Genomic DNA, 19,345 nt, shown 5'->3' with positions numbered 1-19,345 from the left:
TATCAATAATCTGCTCAAAGGATTACTGTAAATCTGGTATTATTTTATATTTTTCATATTGTCAACAATCCAACGGAAAGACCAAAACAAGTATTGTGTGTGTAGCCTAAATGTGATCTTATTCCTCTGTGCCATGATGACCTCCATTATTGTCCATCGATAAGTCATATTGTGATGAACTAGAGCACTGCAGAGTACAGTCCTATACTCACTAGTGCACCAAATCAACAGCTGAAAAGAGTCCCCAATAAATGTACTATTTACTCCTGTTTGATTAATATTTACCAAAAACTACAGAGCCCAGCTGTTTGAGGAAATTACTAAGCCTTTTTTAAAAGATTTAAGAATGTATTTTCGACTTTTAGACATTTCAAACAACTTTTTTAACGTAAAAAAGATTGATGTCTTTTTGGTTTTGGTCTCATCATGAGATGTGTTGACAATGTGATATAGAATATCACCAGCCTCATCCTTTGAGTGTAAGTAAAATGTACTTGGAGTGCAAATGTATGAAAAACTTTATGGACTATTTTTAATATGTTGCTGTCCACCTCGCCTGTGTGCAAAATGAAACGTGTGTTATAAAGCTGTGTAATCCATAACTGGCGACGGGTCTAAATCCTCATAATAATGAGCAGAAACAATAGTTGTGTCTGTGCATTCGATATAACCGGTGTGCACCGTGAGGCAGAGGTTTTATTATTCTGCAGTGTAATAATGTCATAGAGAAGAAAGATACAGATGATTTCCCAGCAGAGCAGCAACAAAGCAATTCAGTTCAGTTCTGGTATTTCCTCACTGCAACATTTTACTTTTCCCCAAGGTGGAAAGCAACAAACAAAGAGGAAGTGTTACTTTAGTATGTGTGATCTGTGTGGGGCATGAAAACAGAAGCGGTGATGCAGTGACCTCCTACCCTCATGAAAAGTAGTATACTTAGTAGTAGTATACAAGTTTAAGTACAGTACAATGTACATAAAGTGTATTTCCCAAATATACTTTATGTAGTATTAGTAGTATAAGTATTAAAATCAATGCAATAGTAGTATACTTGTAAGTGTATACTACAATACTTCTTGGGACTAAATTGGCCCACTTTTTAGTTTATAAAAGTATACTTAAGTGTAAGAATAGTATACTTTGAGTACACAACTAGTTTACATCTAAGTTGTATTTTGTAAAGCAACTATACTAGGAAGTGAACTTATATGCTGTTAGTTTACTAGTTATACTTGTAGCCCACTTTTTTATGAAAGTACACTTTAAAGTATACACTCAGTAAACTACTAGTTTAATAGTTTTTACTGCAAGTATACTTGTACATTTTCTTTAACGTTTAGTACTTAGCCAATAATTTATGTATTACATAAAGAGACTTGCTCCTTTTGTTATTTGACTTTATGTTTTGTGATGAGATTTAAAAAAAAATTAAAATAAATAAATAATAATAATAATTAATTAATTAATTAATACAATTATTTTCATTTAATTTTTCTCGCATGCCTCCATGGTGAACGGAGAATGCAAAAATGTAGAAAATTCTTGATGATTTAAAGTAAATTAATATCGAAACATCCTTTACAAACTCTCACACACTCTAATAGGCTACTCTATCAAAAAGTAAACATAAGCCAAGTATACTTAGACTTCTCTGTATACTTGTCAGTAGAAGCCAAGTATACTTAGACTTTTCTGTATACTTGTCAGTATAAGCAAAGTATACTTAGACTTTTCTATTGTCAGTAGAAGCCAAGTATACTTAAGTATAATTTTGTTAAGTATATCTCTCTGATAAGTACATAAAAAGTAAACTGAAAGCACACTCTCTTATTTTAAGTTTAAATGAAGTACACTAATAGCACACTTGAATAAACTTCCTTTGGTAAAGGGTAGAGAAGCTCAGCTTTAATCTAAATATCTCAACTCTGCTGTTTCAGTGAAAGGGTTCAGTTTTAACTCGCAGCATGACGTCACTCAACACAAAAACACGGGATAACCCCAAAACGACCACGTGCGCGGTAGGAAAATCAGTGTTGACGTCAGTGTCCATATGAGGAGTGGCGGCCGTCCATATATGGTCGTTCCGCTCTGTGACGTCGTGACCCCGCCCCTCTCCTCCAGCTGTTATCAGTGAAGAGTGAAACTCTCAATCTGAAGCTGCTTTTAAACAGACCCAACAAGTACAGTAGATTATAAAGTCATCTCCAACAAGTAGCCTACTTTATAACGAAAATTATCACAAAAAATATATTTATTTTTTGTGATCATTTTTATTTAAGAACAATTATTTATTACTTTTAAATTATTTTTAAATACAATTTTTTTGTTGTTGTTCAGCCATGACCTCCAGCAGTGAGACTTTGGAGATAACTAGCAATGAGCTGGTTCACATACTCAGTAGCCCTGGTTCACATACTCAGGTGGTGCTCGACTGCAGACCTTTCCTCGACTTCTCGTTTGCGCACATTTCTGAGTCCAGAAACGTGAACTGGAACTCGATGCTGCGTCGCAGATCCAAGAGCTCCGTGGTGGCTCTGGAGTGGCTGGTGCCGGACAAGGCGCTCCTCGGCCGGCTGCGGAGCGGAGAGTTCTGCCCGGTGGTGGTGGTGGACCAGAGCAGCAGCTCCGTGGCCGAGCTGAAGGTGGAGAGTGTGGCCCAGATGTTGCTCACAGCTCTACACAACGAAGTCCACACACAGATCTGCTTCCTACAAGGTAATAAGATTTTTTAAAACTACTTTTACAAACCAAAATGTTGTTCTTTTAGGGCTGCTGTTGACTTTGCAAGAAAAAACATGCAGCTACAAACTCTGGAATGCATTTCCTATATAGAGATACGATCATCTAACTCTGTATCCACTTTGAATCCAGGAATAATAATAAACAAAAATACAAGTAAAAGTCCTGAAGTCAAATTGTTATTTAAGTAAAAGTACAGAAGTATTATCAGCAAAATGTAATTAAAGTATCTTAAGTAAAAGTACTCATTATGCAGAAAAGTTTCATTATTCAGTTTTTAGCGTATAAAGCTTTTTATTGTCGTAGTCCATCAATGTGGAGCCACTTTCAGATACTTTGTATACTACTGTGTAGATTAGTAGTATAGTACTGCATCATATCATGTTTTTTTAATGTAAAAAGTAACTACAAGTGTCATAAATGTAGCATAAAATGGAAAGCAAAGTACAAGTAAAGTAAATGTACTAAAATACCAAGAAAAATGAATACAAGAATACAAAATAAAAATACCCAAGTTGTTACATATTCATTTACTTCACATCAATTAAGAAAAATGAAGTTATTTGGGACCACTAAGTTAAGAATACATCTGTCTTTAGTTGTAACCTTACAGTGATGTTTTCCATGTAGTAAACCTCTTTAACCTCTTTAATCATCTAACTATCCACTTTTAAAAAACTTTTGAAAACACGTTTTTTTAGGATAGCATTACTATAAGTAGAAGACTGGGTATAAATATATATACATCCTTTTCTGGACGCATGTGTACATTTATACACATTTATGTATATATATATATACTGTATATTTGTTTTATCAACTTGTCCTACCATTTTACCACTTCTATTATTATTAATATTATTGATATGTTCTGTTTTAACAGTTACCATATCTTTTACTTTATTTATCTGCTTTTATTGTCTTGCGAAGCACTTTGTAAAATCTGTTTTGAGAAGTGCTATATAAATACATTTATTTTATTATATTATTATAAATGTGTTGAATAATATCTGTGTACTGAACATACTAATATATTTTAAGAATAAATAAGAGTTTAGCTTGTGTAAATCTCCATAATCAAAGCTAAAGGATAAAGAAACTGTTGAACCTGCAATTTAAAAAATAAGTATATAAAAGCTTATTTTCATGTTTACCACATTATTATTATTGTTTCATACATAACACATTTTTAAGAAGGACTTTGGTGAAAGCTCGGGGCTTAACTAATATTATGTGACCTCCATTTAGGTGGATTTGAGGGATTTTCAGAGGCCTACCCAGAGCTCTGTTACAGCTCAGCCAGCAGTCGCCTCTCAACAGTGGAACCAGAGCCAACAGTGTCAGGTCGCAGGACACCAGCATATGATCAGGTAAGATAAAATTCACCTTTTTTAAAGTATCAAAAGATAACACATAATGTAATACAACTGGAAAATATATAGCATAAAAAAGACCAGAACTGTGTAGTGATTATTCTTTTTTTTTGTAAATTGTAGGATGGTCCAGTGGAGTTGCTGCCCTTCCTGTTTCTGGGCAGTGCCCTCCACTCCTCCCGCAGAGAGACCCTGGCAGCAGCGGGCATCACAGCCGTGCTCAACGTTTCCTCCACATGCCCCAACTTCTATGAGAGCGAGCTCCAGTACCTGAGGCTCACGGTGGAGGACAGCCTCGTTGCTGACATCAGAGCGTGCTTCTCCACAGCCATCGCCTTCATCGGTGAGTCTCTCCCCCTAAACATCCAGAGCACCCAAACCTGTGTAACAGTCAAACACACAGTGAATTAGTCTCGTCTTCTACACTCTTGATGAAACACACAAAATATCCAAAACAAATCTCTAAGCAGCTTGGACACTATAATCCATCCTGCAGCCTCGACTTAAGGACCAACAGTGTAATCGTCTGATTACAAAACAACACGATTATGCTGCACACGATGCAGAAGAGAATTATTTTTTTATTTGGAAAAGGCACAAAACTTTACAGATATTTGTACCTAATACCCTTTTCTCATTTTTATATACATGTACAGTGTATATGCACAAAAAGAGGCATGCCACAGAACTTGTGGGTCATAACTCAGTCCTCTGGAGAACTGTAGGCTCCATCCTCACTTTCTAAAGTATGTAGCCGTGTATGCCCTTCCACATGTACAGATTTAACACATATACATATCAATATCATCTGCATACCCACACATATATACAGCTTACATGCCCACGTATACGTCTCCAACAGAAGAGAAACTCTTTATATTTGACCCCTTTACCTCATAAAGTTTAGTTCAGGAGAAGACAGAGTTGGATTTAAAAGATCTAACTTCATTAATGGTGAATAATGACAATGCATTTTAATTTCTGGGTGGATTCAGATTAAAGCGTTCTTTGTATTCCTGCTTGTAAAACATTCTCAGTGATGTCAAAGATTCTGATGTGTAATGGAACGCAATATGCTGATCAGTCTCTTCCTCTTTCCATTTCGTCTGGTTTCTTTTCCGTTCCGCCTCCAGACTCGGTGAAGCAGAGCGGCGGTCGGGTGCTGGTGCACTGCCAGGCAGGTATCTCCCGCTCAGCCACCATCTGCCTGGCCTACCTCATGCACACGCAGCACGTCAAGCTGGAGGAGGCATTTGACTTTGTGAAGCAGCGGCGTCAGGTCATATCCCCCAACCTGGCCTTCATGGGACAGCTGCTGCAGTTCGAGACAGACGTGCTCTGCCAGGGATGAAGACGCAGACACATCAAGAGGCAGCATGACTGTTCTTTTTTAATCCATTCTCCTGCCTCTTGTAGGCGTTACACTCAGAGCATTATCAGGACTCGTGTTTACAAATGCACTGTTTGTACTATTGAAAGCAGTGTAAACTTTGTACATTCAGAGAAAAGCTACTTGTGTTGCTGGCATCACATGACTGCTGGATCTGAACTCCTACTGTACTTTCAGGAGAAACTGACAAACAATAATGATTCTGAGCCAGCAAGTTGGAGCAGCTAATTTCCCTCTGACATTTTATACTGATTTATGTGCCTGATCTTTTGCAAGGGCTGTCTTATTTTCATACTGGAAGTCATTCCTTCACATTTCCGACCACTGTGACATGACACGTCTTTTCACGAGACGACACTGTGTTAACTACTCGAGGCAACACTGGAGGAGTTTTATTAGCTAATATATAAAAAATGCACACTTGTTACACTCAAGCTGGAAGAAGTTATGTAAATAGATGTTTTTTATTTGTATTTATTATTTCAACATTTCTTAAGACAGTGTGAGCATTATTACTGTCTGTTACTGCACTTTAAGGTTTGGCTGATTCCTGCTGTTTTTTCCACTGAAATAAAAACATGCTGAAGAACACACTGAGTCCGTTTACTCTGTATAGTGTCCTTATATCATACATGCTGTGACACACATTTCACTTCTTATATCTTAAAAGATACAGTCGATATATATATAGTCAACATTACAAATGCATAAGTTCACACACTGACCAAGTTGCTGCACTCTTACTGTCAAACCAGAAGGTATTAAAACGCTGCAATTGCTGAGCGTTTTGGAGGATTATCCACAGAGAATGGGTTTTACAGTCTCATGTCCTTTTTGACCTCAACACCCAATTTCACATCCACTTAAGTTGTGAGAACAACTTTGGACATTTGTCACAGAATGTGTACACTTGCAAGAGAGCAGAAAGCCATAAAGGACCTTTCGTAATCAGGAAGTTTGGAAAGTCAAATAAAGAACTTCTCATGTAGACTTTTAACCCCATAACCATACCAACAATGCCTTCTTGTTACATACTGCATTTGTTTTTAGTTAAACCGAACGCTGGTTCCTCATTTTGCAAGATTTACGGCTTATCATCCACGCCGATCTACGTTCATACCGGTTGTTTGTCAGAAGAACCACAGGTCACGTACCTTATTTTATCATGAGTAAAGGTCTCTTGTCAAGTCACACTATTTTGAACACTGAATTGTTATAAATAGTGTCTTCTATTATGAACTGTAGAAACAAAATGCAGTAAACTTAAACTTAAATAGGCCGAGATGACAAAGAACCACCACTAATAGAGCGTTTAACACCAGCTGCCTCCACTACCTCATCCCCCCATGCTAATTATGCCGCCCACGCTCTTCTCATAGCCATAGCTAAAATAATCCACTTCCTCTCATTTGCAAGTATCCATTTCACAAAATGTACTCGAGCGTAACTTTTATGCTTGACTTCTTCCTTCCATTAGCTACAGTTTTCCAGTCACGAAGCAGAGAAACAACCTCGGAGTTTTCAGGTTCTGATTATGACTTTCACTTCAGCTGAAACCCAGAAAAATAACATTTGTTCTGGTTTGTGTTCTTTCAGACTTTCACAGTCACATGCGGTCGACGTCCATTTGAGGTGTAAAGGCTGACTCATTTTAATGGATATTTCTATCAAGCGTAGCATTCAGTTGCATGTTGTTGCCCTTCAAGATCCCTGTTCAATTAAATGAAGTGTTGTTGGAGGCGCGGGGGCTGAGATTCAATGATAGAAAAAAACATCTACACGGTCAAATCTGTGCAATAATCATCTATCTACTGTAAGACGACATATGCAAACATTTCCACTGTAAATATGTTTCATAGTCAACCTCTTCAATACCTTTTTATTTTCTATTAAAGCATAAAGAAAGGGAGAAGATAGATAAATATTATGTCGGTTTTAGTACAGATAGTCAGACTGTGTAGGTGGTGTAAAGTAACTACAGTAAGTACATCTTTTTACACTACAATTTTGAAGTATTTGTACTTTATACTATTGTATAAATATTGTACTTTTTACTCCACTACATTAATGCTTTAGTTACCAGTTACAATTCAGATTAAGATTTTTACATTAAAAAACATATGATAAGTCTATAAAATACATTGCATTGTCTATTTGGGGCTCCTCTTTGAGTTGTCAGTAGTTCCACCAAACAGTGATTTCTCCTCTAAATTTCTCAAATGGTTCAGTAAAATAACTGCTTGGCGCCAGAAGAGGTAAAATTATGCAATATTTCCCCCCAAAAAAGCAAAAGATTAGAGAAAAGTTTGTAAAAAGAATACAAATGTGTGTAGCCAGATTTATCTTATGACCCTTTGGCAGGGGGTCAAACCGAAACTACCTCAATGTATATACAGTAAAGAAGTTATAATTAGCTCCACCTCAACCAGTTACTACAGTAAAATACTGTCTTTTATTATATATAATATTAATAAATGTAGTATATAATATTATATAAGTACTTTTACTTTAAATACAGTACATGTTGCTGGTAATACCTCTGTGCTTTCACATTAAGTAGGATTTGACTTGTAATTGTGTATTTTTACATTGTTGTACTGGTGCATTTACTAAAGTTAAGGATCAGAGTACTTCTTCCACCACTTCAGGTATTTTAAAAAGTAAAATCAGCCAGATTTCTACCTGTGTTATCACTGAAACACTGCTACAACAAGCTCTGGATATTAGTTCGTAGTGAGATAGCACACTCTGGTGACAGCTTCTGAAATTACCAGAAATCAAAAGCATCCAGCAGATGACGCCAGCAGACTGTTTGTTAACTGAGGCAGCCTTTATATTACACAGACAATCTCTCTCGCTTTCACACACACACACACACACACACACACACACACTTCCTATCATGGTCATTTATTTATCAGTGGAAGCAGACTGTTCCACCTCCGTTCATTTGAACGTCTCTCTCATCTCGTTTGTTGTATTCAGTCAGTCAGGCTCTTTCACCGTTACTCCGCGTCCACATTAAACTAGTGTCACAATCAATCATATTACATTAGGCTGCTGTGGCAGTACCTCCCAGCAGTGTGTGTGTGTGTGTGTGTGTGTGTGTGTGTGTGTGTGTGTGTGTGTGTGTGTGTGTGTGTGTGTGTGTGTGTGTGTATATGTATTTGTGGTATATGTAGCCTAGAAAAAGAGGAGCGTGGGAGATTAGGGATTTGCACAGTGATCACACTTACAGTATTTCCTATCCACGGCCGTGTCACTCAAACAATAAATCACAGTCGGAGAAAACTGCTAACAGATAATAGGAGCAATATGTGTGATATTGTTTGCTGGGGAATTACAATGTGGTGATATAACACACACACACACACACACACACAAACACACACACATGCGCTGGCTTGCATGCACACACACGTGTCATCATTACAAATGGAGTCAGGAAAATTACTGTGTGACCATCTGGGAGCGCTCCCTGTAATTGTTTGCAGGTTATACACACATTCCTGCTTGTAATGCTATTCCTCTGAGGACCTTCACGGATATAATGCATTCCAGTGAGTTCACTAGAAGGGGTCGTGACAATATGAACAGATAGGAAACAAGATGAAAAACATATTACTATGTATATATTTTCAGGCTTTTTTATGTGAATTCTGTTCTTTTAACTTTTAACCCCCGGAGACCCACAATAGACCCGTTTTTGTCTTTTTTAGGGGGGTACAGGAGGTCTTTAGGAGGAGATAGCAGGTCAAAGGTAGATGTCACATAGAAGTGGAGTACATCATCGATACCATATGTTACACAGATTTGGTGCTAAATTTAACCATTTTTTACCTATCGATAATTGATAAAAAATTATCAAAAATCCCTCCAAAATACCACATGAATACAGTTGGGCTCTTTGGATCCACAAGAGTCTCAGCTTTACAGTGATACACAATTTATGTAATTCAGAGACTGTTTAGGGACCCCAATATACAGAAATATTAAAAATACATCATTTTAGAATAGGCGAAAATAACACATTTATACTGCATTCAAAAAGCTGTATGTTTTTTGCCCCAAACTGCATGTGATTATCATAAAGTGGGCATGTCTTTAAAGGGGAGACTCGTGGGTACCCATAAAACCCATTTTCATTCACATATCTTGAGGTCAGAGGTCAAGAGACCTCATTGAAAATGACCATGCCCATTTTTCCTCACCAAAATTTAGCCCAACTTTGGAGCGTTATTTACCATCCTTCCCGACAAGCTAGTATGACGTTGGTACCGATGGATTCCTTAGGTTTTTAGTTTCATATGATATCTGTATCTTCACTCTGAGCCTGTTACAGCCTCTGAAAGAAGCTGATCGCCCATGATCCCGCAGGTCTCAGACGGTTAAGGCCTCTAAAACCATCCAAATACTCAATCTAAGAAGATAAAATCACTATTTGGTGGAGCTGCTTGTAACTCATAGTCACATGTAACCTCTGACAAGTGGTTGCAAGAACACATTACTTCTTTTATAAAAGGGTCAAAAGCCCAAAAGTTTAGGAACAGCTGCCTTTGTCCCTCAACTCTGACCTTAAACATCACAACTACATGACTAACCCCGACCAGTCAATTCACTTAACCTCTTTTCTGCATGGCCAAAATGTCCCCAGTTTCCAAACTCTCCATTTCTAAAAAATCAAACTGGTCCTCACAAAGGCAGAGGTGTACGAGCACACACGCACAGAAAACAGGAGGCAGAAGCCAATAACTCAAAAAAAAAAAGAAGGTCTAACTTGAAAGCATCCAAAGGGCAGGTACTGGGCTGTAATTGATTTGGACCTGAACCATAATGTGCTCAGACTCCTACGACAACTCTGCAGTGTTCTGACCTGCAGTTATCTGGCTTCACTCATTTGGGAAACTGTCTTTAAAGACAATTTATCTCCACTTCTTCCTCTTCTTCTCCTCCTTAGTTGTGTTAGAGCTCACTGTACCAAGAGACCGTGAATGGAAGAAAAGTTTTCTCAAAGATTGGATGCCCTTTTACAGACCAGGTGCAAACTTTTTCCGGTGTGGATGTCAAGCAAGACTCCGCTGTTTGTGATCCATGACGGAAACATTTTCTCCAGGCTTGAGTACTGTTTGTGTGTGTGTGTGTGTGTGTGTGTGTGTGTGTGTGTGTACCACATACTCTTACACAACAATCACTCCAGAAGCTGGTGTACTGAGCGCTGAACGCTGTGTGCCGTTCAGTCTCCATAACCTTGGCATCTGTGACACACCCCTCTCCCCCAGAATGCATTTTCAGCGTGTTACTAAGCACGGCTCACCCATGGAAACAGAGACACTTGATTGGAGTGCACTCTCCCGCTAAAAGCTTTATTCTCTTTTCCTTTATATTTAGAATGTGTAGCGTGGAGCAGAAAATGTACGAACCATTATTGGCTGCTGCTTCAGGTCACACAATCAGAGAGAGCAGGGCTCCCAATTGTAATTCCACGGGTGGCTAGCTGGGTTTCTCTCTCATTAAAGCAGCAATGCGTGGGGGACGCACTACAAAAACAAGTAAACACGACCACCTACCCACACACCATTCATAAGACTGTGTGTGTGCATGTGTAGGCTGTATTGTTGTGAGTTTATATCACAGAGGCCACCTACCTACTTTTAAACACCACGGGATAAACTCTGCAACCGGCTCAGTAAAACAGCAGCGTGACGTCGGTTTCACTCGATAATTGAACAATCGAGCACTTGATCTCAGGTGGGCAACAAATCATGAGGGGGTGCAGCGAATGTCTGTGCTGCTTCTTGGGGGGGGGGAGTATTGCAGGGTGCATAATGCAGAGGGATTTAAATGGATGTCAAGTGATGATGTAAATGCATGAGCACAGGAAGCAAGTGGCCTCTGCCCTGCAGCTGGAACAGTGAGCAGAGGTGGAAGGTAACGCAGTGCATTTATACCCAGTTTGGAGGGCGAGGTAGCTGAGCACGAGGAGACTTTATAATTTCACTAGAAATGATTCACTTTAACTGCAACATTTATGTGACGCTTGTAATTACCAGTTTCTGGGCGAAATCTGACCACCTCCAGTTTAAAGCATCAATGATTTATGAAGCCCTCTGAAGGGGATCATTTCTCAGAGTGAGGGCTTTTACTTTATTGAAGATCCTAAAGTTAGGAACTTTTAACTACTACGACTACTTTTCTCACAGCTGGGGATGAGTCCGTCTTTAAAGCGTAAGTAGGCAGAACGTTTTTGGCATCATTGGGCAAAAATTCCATAATAACCTTTCAGCATATTGTAATTCAAGTGTTCTGAGAGAAACCTTCTGCACCTCCTCATGGCTCTGTTTTCAGGCTTTGAGGTGCTCTGGCAAACTGTGTTAAAGAGTTGCACACTTGTATTTTGGGGTTCTACTAGAACATGTTTCCATGCTTTAATGTTAAAAAAAACACTTCATTTTTCTCAAACCGGCTGTTCTGCAGCACCTCTTCCCACCCTCCGTCTGAAACGCTCTGTTTGAGCTCCTGCCCGAACCAAACTCTTTGGACTCTGCTCCAGCTCCGCACTAACTAGCTTTGTTTGAGGGCGTGCCAAACGAGCCGCTAGGCAGGTGTAATGCAAATGTGTTACTTGGTGACATCATCACGTTACAGAGGAAAAAGGCGGGACTTCAATCAAGGCGTTTCAGGCAGTTCGGGAGCAGTGTTTCTGTTGGGGAGAGTAACTCCCTTTGGTGTGGACTTTGTAACTTTGCAGACCTTTCACTTGCACAAAAACTATATAACACACTAAAGGAAAAGGGAAAAAACACAAAAGCATAACAGGTCCTCTTTAAGGACATAGATGACCATGATAACACACTCGCACCACAACACTGCAGCATGTATACAAATCTTACAAGACCTAGGTGTATTTTGGTCTGTAGAGCTGCAACGATTAATAGATTAATCGATTCGGTTGTCAACTATTGACTGAATATCTTTGAGTTGTGGACAAAACAAGACATTTGAGGACGTCATCTTGGGCTTTTGGGAAACATTGATGACATTTTTCATCATTTTCTGACCTTTTATAGACCAAACAACTAATCGACAATGAAAATAAATGTTAGTTGCAGCCTTATTGGCCTGTACAACCTCAAACCCTTTAACCTATCCTAACCAAACATCCGAGAACAGGCTTGTGACGAGGTTGGGCAGCTATAAAACGTGAGTATCGGTGCCCTTCAGTGAGACCTCCGGCTGCTGCGCGCACTGAAAACGTTTATTGGCCCTAAATGACTGGAGTTGTTGGAGGTTACATGGAAACTGGTGTGAAGAACAAAGTGTAAAGATTCAGAGATCACACCGGCTTTCTAATTGGAAAGCATTGATCAGCCAAATGTGCTGTGCCACATATTGAAGAGGACGATGATGATGATGATGATGATGATGATGATGATGACTGAGTAGCTTTAAAAAGTGCAGGAGTCCCTGGAATGAAACTAATGTTTCCTGTAAGGCAGATGGCATCAGCTCAGCTCTCCCAGCTGGACACCTCAGCCTCCCATGGAGTTAATTGATCGCATCAGTGCCACCCAACAAGCCATTTCTAATAGAAGTGCGTTGGTTGAGGGTCTTGGGTATACATTTCTCCCTCGGCACAACACAAAGCGCCTGGGTCAGTCCTTCATGCTGGTAGCCATCAGACTCCACAACCAAGGCTGACCCCCTTATGAGAACTATTAGGACTTTAAGAACTTTAAACATGCACTATCTGCCTTTAAACATGCACTATCTGCAACCATCTTGGACTCTAACCACTGGCGCACTTTACACTTACTTACACTATACATCCTATATACCACTTTATAGACTGCACATATGTACATATTACATTTATTTATTGACGGACTGTACACACTATGTTCACCCATTCACTCTGTATCTTTCATATCTCTATTATTGTTTTTATAATGTTTCTATACCTTTACCTCTCCTGTGTTTCACTCTGTTTGCTGATGTTGCTGCTTTGACACCTGAATTTCCCTCCAGGGATTAATAAAGGTTCATCTTATCTTATCTTATCTTATTATAGCTTTTATTTTTAGCTTGTTTTCATTTTCTAATATTTAATGTTTTTATAACTGTTTTAATTATGTCTTAATGTTCTTTTACACTTTGTCGCAATGTTCTTGGTTCATCTTATCTTATCTTATTTAATGTGAGGGATGAAGGCAGGGAGGGAGGGGGGGCTACATGGAGAGAGAGAGAGAGAGAGGGAGAGAGAGAGGGAGGGAAAGATGGAGAGAGAGAAAGAGAGAGAGAGGGAAAGATGGAGAGAGAGAAAGAGAGAGCGAGAGGGAAATATGGAGAGAGAGAGAGAAAGAGAGAGAAAGAGAGAGAGAAAGAGAGGGAGAGAGAGAGAGAAAGAGAGAGAGAGGGAAAGATGGAGAGAGAGAGAGAGAGAGAGAGAGAGAGAGAGAGCGGGAAAGATGGAGAGAGAGAGAGAGAGGGAAAGATGGAGAGAGAGAGGGAAATATGGAGAGAGAGAGAAAGAGAGAGAGAGAGAGAGAGGGAGGGAGAGAGAGAGAGAGAAAGAGAGAGAGAGAGAGAGAGGGAGGGAGAGAGAGAGAGAGAAAGAGAGAGAAAGTAAGGATCCCATGACGCCCACAGCTCCACAATGACATCACCAGGTCTAAAAAGAAGCGCAAGAGGAGACGTGAGATGGGAGTTACCCCTCCACTCATCACTCCTTCAGGTCCTGTTCTGTTCACTAGTGGAGCTGCTGCGCCTCTGTGAGGAGCCTGTGGTGCACCAGAGGACCGGCTGTTATCTGGTATCCTGGTGAACTTCAGAGGGAGACAGAAGCACCAAAAGGACCAGAGGACCGAGGAGAGACGCACAGACTGAAGCTGCTCTGCACGGATCGTTTTCACTGCTGAAGAAACTGCGCGTTTTGGCTTTATATCTCAACTTTCTGTCTTTCCACCGACTGGAAACGCCTCCATCAGTCAGGAGAAAACATCTTTTCATTAGTAAACCACTGTAAATATCCCACAGTAACTTTTATTTCACTTTATCTTGAACCATTCTGCGTCTCGCTGTTCAGATGAGACTCGGTTTTACGCGCGTCTCCAAACGAGGACGCACGGAGATCAGACAGGAGGAGAGACTATCTACTCTCTTCTGATCTCTTCTATTCGATGTCACTGCGCTGTAAATGACATTACTAAATTATATTATATTATTGTAAATCTTCCACCTCTATAAGACAGTAGTTAATCCACTGAGGGGTAAAAAACAAAAGGATCAAACTTCGTGCGTAAAAGAAGTTTTCATTTTTTATTTTATTTTTTACTGTAACTCTGCAAAAAGGTTGGTGCAGCAGCAGTCAGAGTCACAAACATTTTATTTATTTATTTATTTATCTTTAATCAGTTCTTCAAAGTGGCATTTTTTAATTGGAAAGCAAAGCAGGGATCCGTGTGTTGACGCATTGCCCAGGACTGTTTTGAATGCTTAAAATGGACTTGGAGGAGCTGCGAGAGAGGAGGATGCAAGAGAGCCTGGAAACAACACAGGGATAAAACAACAAACAGCAACTGAGGTAAATATTACACTCATTATATTTGATTATAATCACTTAAATGTTGTATTTTATTATGCACAAACATGATAATCTTAAAATAAAATTATTAAACATTTTAGAAACACATTTTATTCAGTGACCAAACATATAAGATAAGATATACTTTTATCGTCCCCATGGGGACATTTTTCTTGGACTAAATTAAAACAGCATCAACAACAATAGTAAACGAATCCACAAAAGACATGGAAACAGTTTCACAGAAACAGATGTTTCAACACATACACAGTCCAAGTACATAATGGCACATACTATCACACACACCATGGCAGGTATTGCACCCAGGTAGTAATGCACTGCACCGTCTACCGTCCAGCCCATATTGCACAGACAATAGTCCAATATTACACAGATGCAACATATTGCACTGTCCCAATTTAACATATTGCACTGTCCCTATTTAACATATTGCACTGTCCCAATTTAACATATTGCACTGTCCCAATTTAACATATTGCACTGTCCCTATTAAACATATTGCACTGTCCCAATTTAACATATTGCGCTGTCCCTATTTAACATATTGCACTGTCCTAATGTAAGATATTGCACTGTCCCTATTTAACATATTGCACTGTCCTAATGTAACATATTGCACTGTCCTAATGTAAGATATTGCACTGTCCCTATTTAACATATTGCACTGTCCTAATTTAACATATTGCACTGTCCCTATATAACATATTGCACTGTCCCTATATAACATATTGCACTGTCCCTATTTAACATATTGCACCGTCCCTATTTAACATATTGCACCGTCCCTATTTAACATATTGCACTGTCCCTATTTAACATATTGCACTGTCCCTATATAACATATTGCGCTGTCCCTATATAACATATTGCACTGTCCCAATTTAACATATTGCACTGTCCCTATATAACATATTGCACTGTCCTAATGTAAGATATTGCACTGTCCCTATTTAACATATTGCACTGTCCTAATTTAACATATTGCACTGTCCCTATATAACATATTGCAATGTCCCTATATAACATATTGCACTGTCTAAACATATTGCACTGTCCCTATTTAACATATTGCACTGTCCCAATTTAACATATTGCGCTGTCCCTATTTAACATATTGCACTGTCCTAATGTAAGATATTGCACTGTCCCTATTTAACATATTGCACTGTCCTAATTTAACATATTGCACTGTCCCTATATAACATATTGCAATGTCCCTATATAACATATTGCACTGTCTAAACATATTGCACTGTCCCTATTTAACATATTGCACTGTCCTCATTTAAAATATTGCACTGTCCCAATTTAACATATTGCTCTGTCCTAATGTAAGATATTGCACTGTCCCTATTTAACATATTGCATTGTCCCAATTTAACTTATTGCACTGTCCTAATGTAAGATATTGCACTGTCCCTATTTAACATATTGCACTGTCCCTATTTAACATATTGCACTGTCCTAATGTAAGATATTGCACTGTCCCTATTTAACATATTGCATTGTCCCAATTTAACTTATTGCACTGTCCTAATGTAAGATATTGCACTGTCCCTATTTAACATATTGCACTGTCCTAATGTAAGATATTGCACTGTCCCTATTTAACATATTGCACCGTCTAAACATATTGCACTGTCCCTATATAACATATTGCACCGTCTAAACATATTGCACTGTCCTTATGATAGCTTTATGTTACGTGTTGTTGAGGAGTTTAATAGACATCGTCAAGAATGAATGTTTGTAACGGTTCAATCTGTATCGTGGGACTCTGTATCTCCTGCCGGAAGGTAAAAGTTGGTACTCCTGATGTAAGATGTGAGTTGGGTCTGACACAATTTTCTGTGCCTGTCTGATATTTTTGTGTCTGTAAAGACTCGTGGAAAGCGAACCCCAGCATGGCCTCGGTTCTGGAGAACGGCTGCTCCATGGAGCTGAGCGGCTGGAACAGCAGCTCCGGAGCCTCCGGAGCCTCGGGAGCGTCGGTGCCCTGCAACCAGAGCATCCTGAAGCTGGCTCCCTACTCCCCTGAAGCCACAGCGGCCTTCGCCACCGCCATCACCCTCATGGTCCTCTTCACCATCGTGGGCAACATCATGGTCATCATCGCCGTCCTGACCAGCCGGGCTCTCCGGGGACCCCAGAATCTCTTCTTGGTGTCCCTGGCTGCTGCGGACATCTTAGTGGCCACCCTCATCATCCCCTTCTCTCTGGCCAACGAGCTGCTCGGCTACTGGTACTTCAAGTCTCTGTGGTGTGAGATCTACCTGGCGCTGGACGTGCTCTTCTGCACCTCCTCCATCGTGCACCTGTGCGCCATCTCGCTGGACCGTTACCTGTCCATCTCCAGGGTGACTTATGGGCGTCAGCGGACTCCCAAGCGCATCAAAGCCGCTATCGTGGTGGTGTGGCTCATCTCTGCCGTCATCTCCTTCCCTCCGCTGCTCTCACTGAACAAAAGCGAGGGAGGAGAGGAGGGGAGTGAGAGAGGACCTCAGTGCCAGCTGAACGATGAGCGCTGGTACATCCTCTACTCCACCATCGGCTCCTTCTTTGCGCCGTGCGTCATCATGATCCTGGTCTACATAAGAATCTACCAAATTGCCAAACAGAGGACGCGTTGCCCTCCTGGGGAGCCCAGGAAGGATGGAGTCGGCAGTGCTACACCTGGTCAGCCTCCACGACGCATACAAGCCAACGGGAAGGATGCTGAAGACAGCACCCCCCCTTCATCCAACAAAACCTCCAATGCCAGACCACCCACCCTCGCCATCACCCTTTCTCCTAACCCAGGAGAGACCGAAACCTCCCAGAATTCCACCTCCAATAACCTCCTGCAGCCTCCATCCCCTTCTCAGGCCATGAGCCCCATCACCACCTCCCTTGATACCTCTCCTCACGACCCCTCCACTCCATCCCCACTGCCTCAGCCTGCTCCTGACAAGACTAAAGAGAAGGGGAAGAAGGGCAAGAAGCACGGATGGAGAAGAGCTGACAATAACAATGGTGACACCTCAAGCTCAGAGAGCGACATGGAGCACAGCCAAGGTGGAGGTCACTGCAGCGCCAGCATGCCGGGCTCACCTGCAGGAGGGGGCGTCTACTCTCCAGCTTCAGTGAAGCGCTACAGGGAGATGATCGCCACCTCGAAGGGGTCTCGGCTGGTTCCGGGGAGGAAGTCCAAACCAGAGAGCACCCCTGGAGCAGCGAGGCGTAAAGCCATGGTGAACAGAGAGAAGCGCTTCACCTTCGTCCTGGCGGTGGTCATCGGCGTGTTCATGGTGTGCTGGTTCCCCTTCTTCTTCTCCTACTCCCTGATGGCTGTGTGCCCGGAGACGTGCGCCATCCCACCTCCACTCTTTACCTTTTTCTTCTGGATCGGTTACTGCAACTCCTCACTCAACCCAGTCATATACACCATCTTCAACAAAGACTTCAGAAAGGCCTTCAAGAAGATACTGTGCAGAAGCACCAAGGGGACTTTCTTCTAGCACGCTGTACAGGACATGGAGACACACAAAACACATGCTGTTTCTGAGACATATAAAACAAATAAATCTCCATTTTTTCAGAACACTCAAAGGGCTGTTTTAAAAAAAAATATATATATATATATATATGTTGAACTGTGGAAGTTCCAGCATAAAATCCGGAACTGAGAGACTCTCTTTCAACAGCCACAGTTCGCCCAAACAGGCAACTCGGACTGTGAAATCTCAGTTTGCAGCAGATCCATTTTTACAGGGTTGAAAACAGGACAGACAGACACAGAACTGCTTAGCACTTCAGTATCGCTGATAAGATTTTGATTGCAAAGTTTTATCTCCAGATCACATTGAATAATGGATAATGCTGGGACACAGGCTGGTGCAGAATCACAGGAGAAATGTACAAGCACACTCTGTATAAAACTGACAAGGAGGGGGATGCAGGATTGAGAATGAACTCCTGAATAAGACAGTTTAATGTGTAATATATAAGTTGTTTAAGTTATGAAATACTCCGGGACTAATGGGGAAAGTACAAAGAAGGAAAAGTGACCTTAGATCCCTGTGAGCCTAGGGACATTTATTCATCAAAACAGAGCACAAGGTTAGTGGTGATTTCTTACGTCTGCAGTCTTAATATGCCCCATGCAGCTGCAGGGAGAACATGTGTTCCTCGATTTTTATCTAGAAGCGTAACAACAAAAAGGTTTCTGACGATTCCAAGTGTGATAAGCACAGACAAGGGAGC

General features: G+C 40.6%; 2 protein-coding genes across 2 annotated transcripts; both read left to right on the top strand.

Moving 5' to 3' along the window:
* Positions 1 to 2,153: 2,153 nt before the first annotated feature.
* dusp2 (dual specificity phosphatase 2) lies at positions 2,154 to 6,093 on the top strand. Its single transcript, XM_074639327.1, has 4 exons — positions 2,154 to 2,715; positions 3,988 to 4,109; positions 4,236 to 4,455; positions 5,246 to 6,093. Exons 1-4 carry the CDS (start codon positions 2,340 to 2,342, stop codon positions 5,461 to 5,463), a joined length of 936 nt encoding a protein of 311 aa, XP_074495428.1. The 5' UTR covers positions 2,154 to 2,339; the 3' UTR covers positions 5,464 to 6,093.
* An 8,130-nt stretch (positions 6,094 to 14,223) lies between these two features.
* adra2b (adrenoceptor alpha 2B) lies at positions 14,224 to 18,734 on the top strand. The gene is made up of 2 exons (XM_074639326.1): positions 14,224 to 15,082; positions 16,985 to 18,734. The coding sequence occupies exon 2, from the start codon at positions 17,008 to 17,010 to the stop codon at positions 18,598 to 18,600; it is 1,593 nt and encodes a 530-aa protein (XP_074495427.1). The 5' UTR covers positions 14,224 to 15,082; positions 16,985 to 17,007; the 3' UTR covers positions 18,601 to 18,734.
* The last annotated feature ends 611 nt before the right edge of the window (positions 18,735 to 19,345 follow it).

Source organism: Sebastes fasciatus, chromosome 6 (assembly GCF_043250625.1).
Source record: "Sebastes fasciatus isolate fSebFas1 chromosome 6, fSebFas1.pri, whole genome shotgun sequence".
NCBI classification, from domain to species: domain Eukaryota; kingdom Metazoa; phylum Chordata; class Actinopteri; order Perciformes; family Sebastidae; genus Sebastes; species Sebastes fasciatus.
The sequence above is the reverse complement of the archived record's forward strand: the minus strand, read 5'-3'. Positions and strand labels throughout refer to the sequence as shown.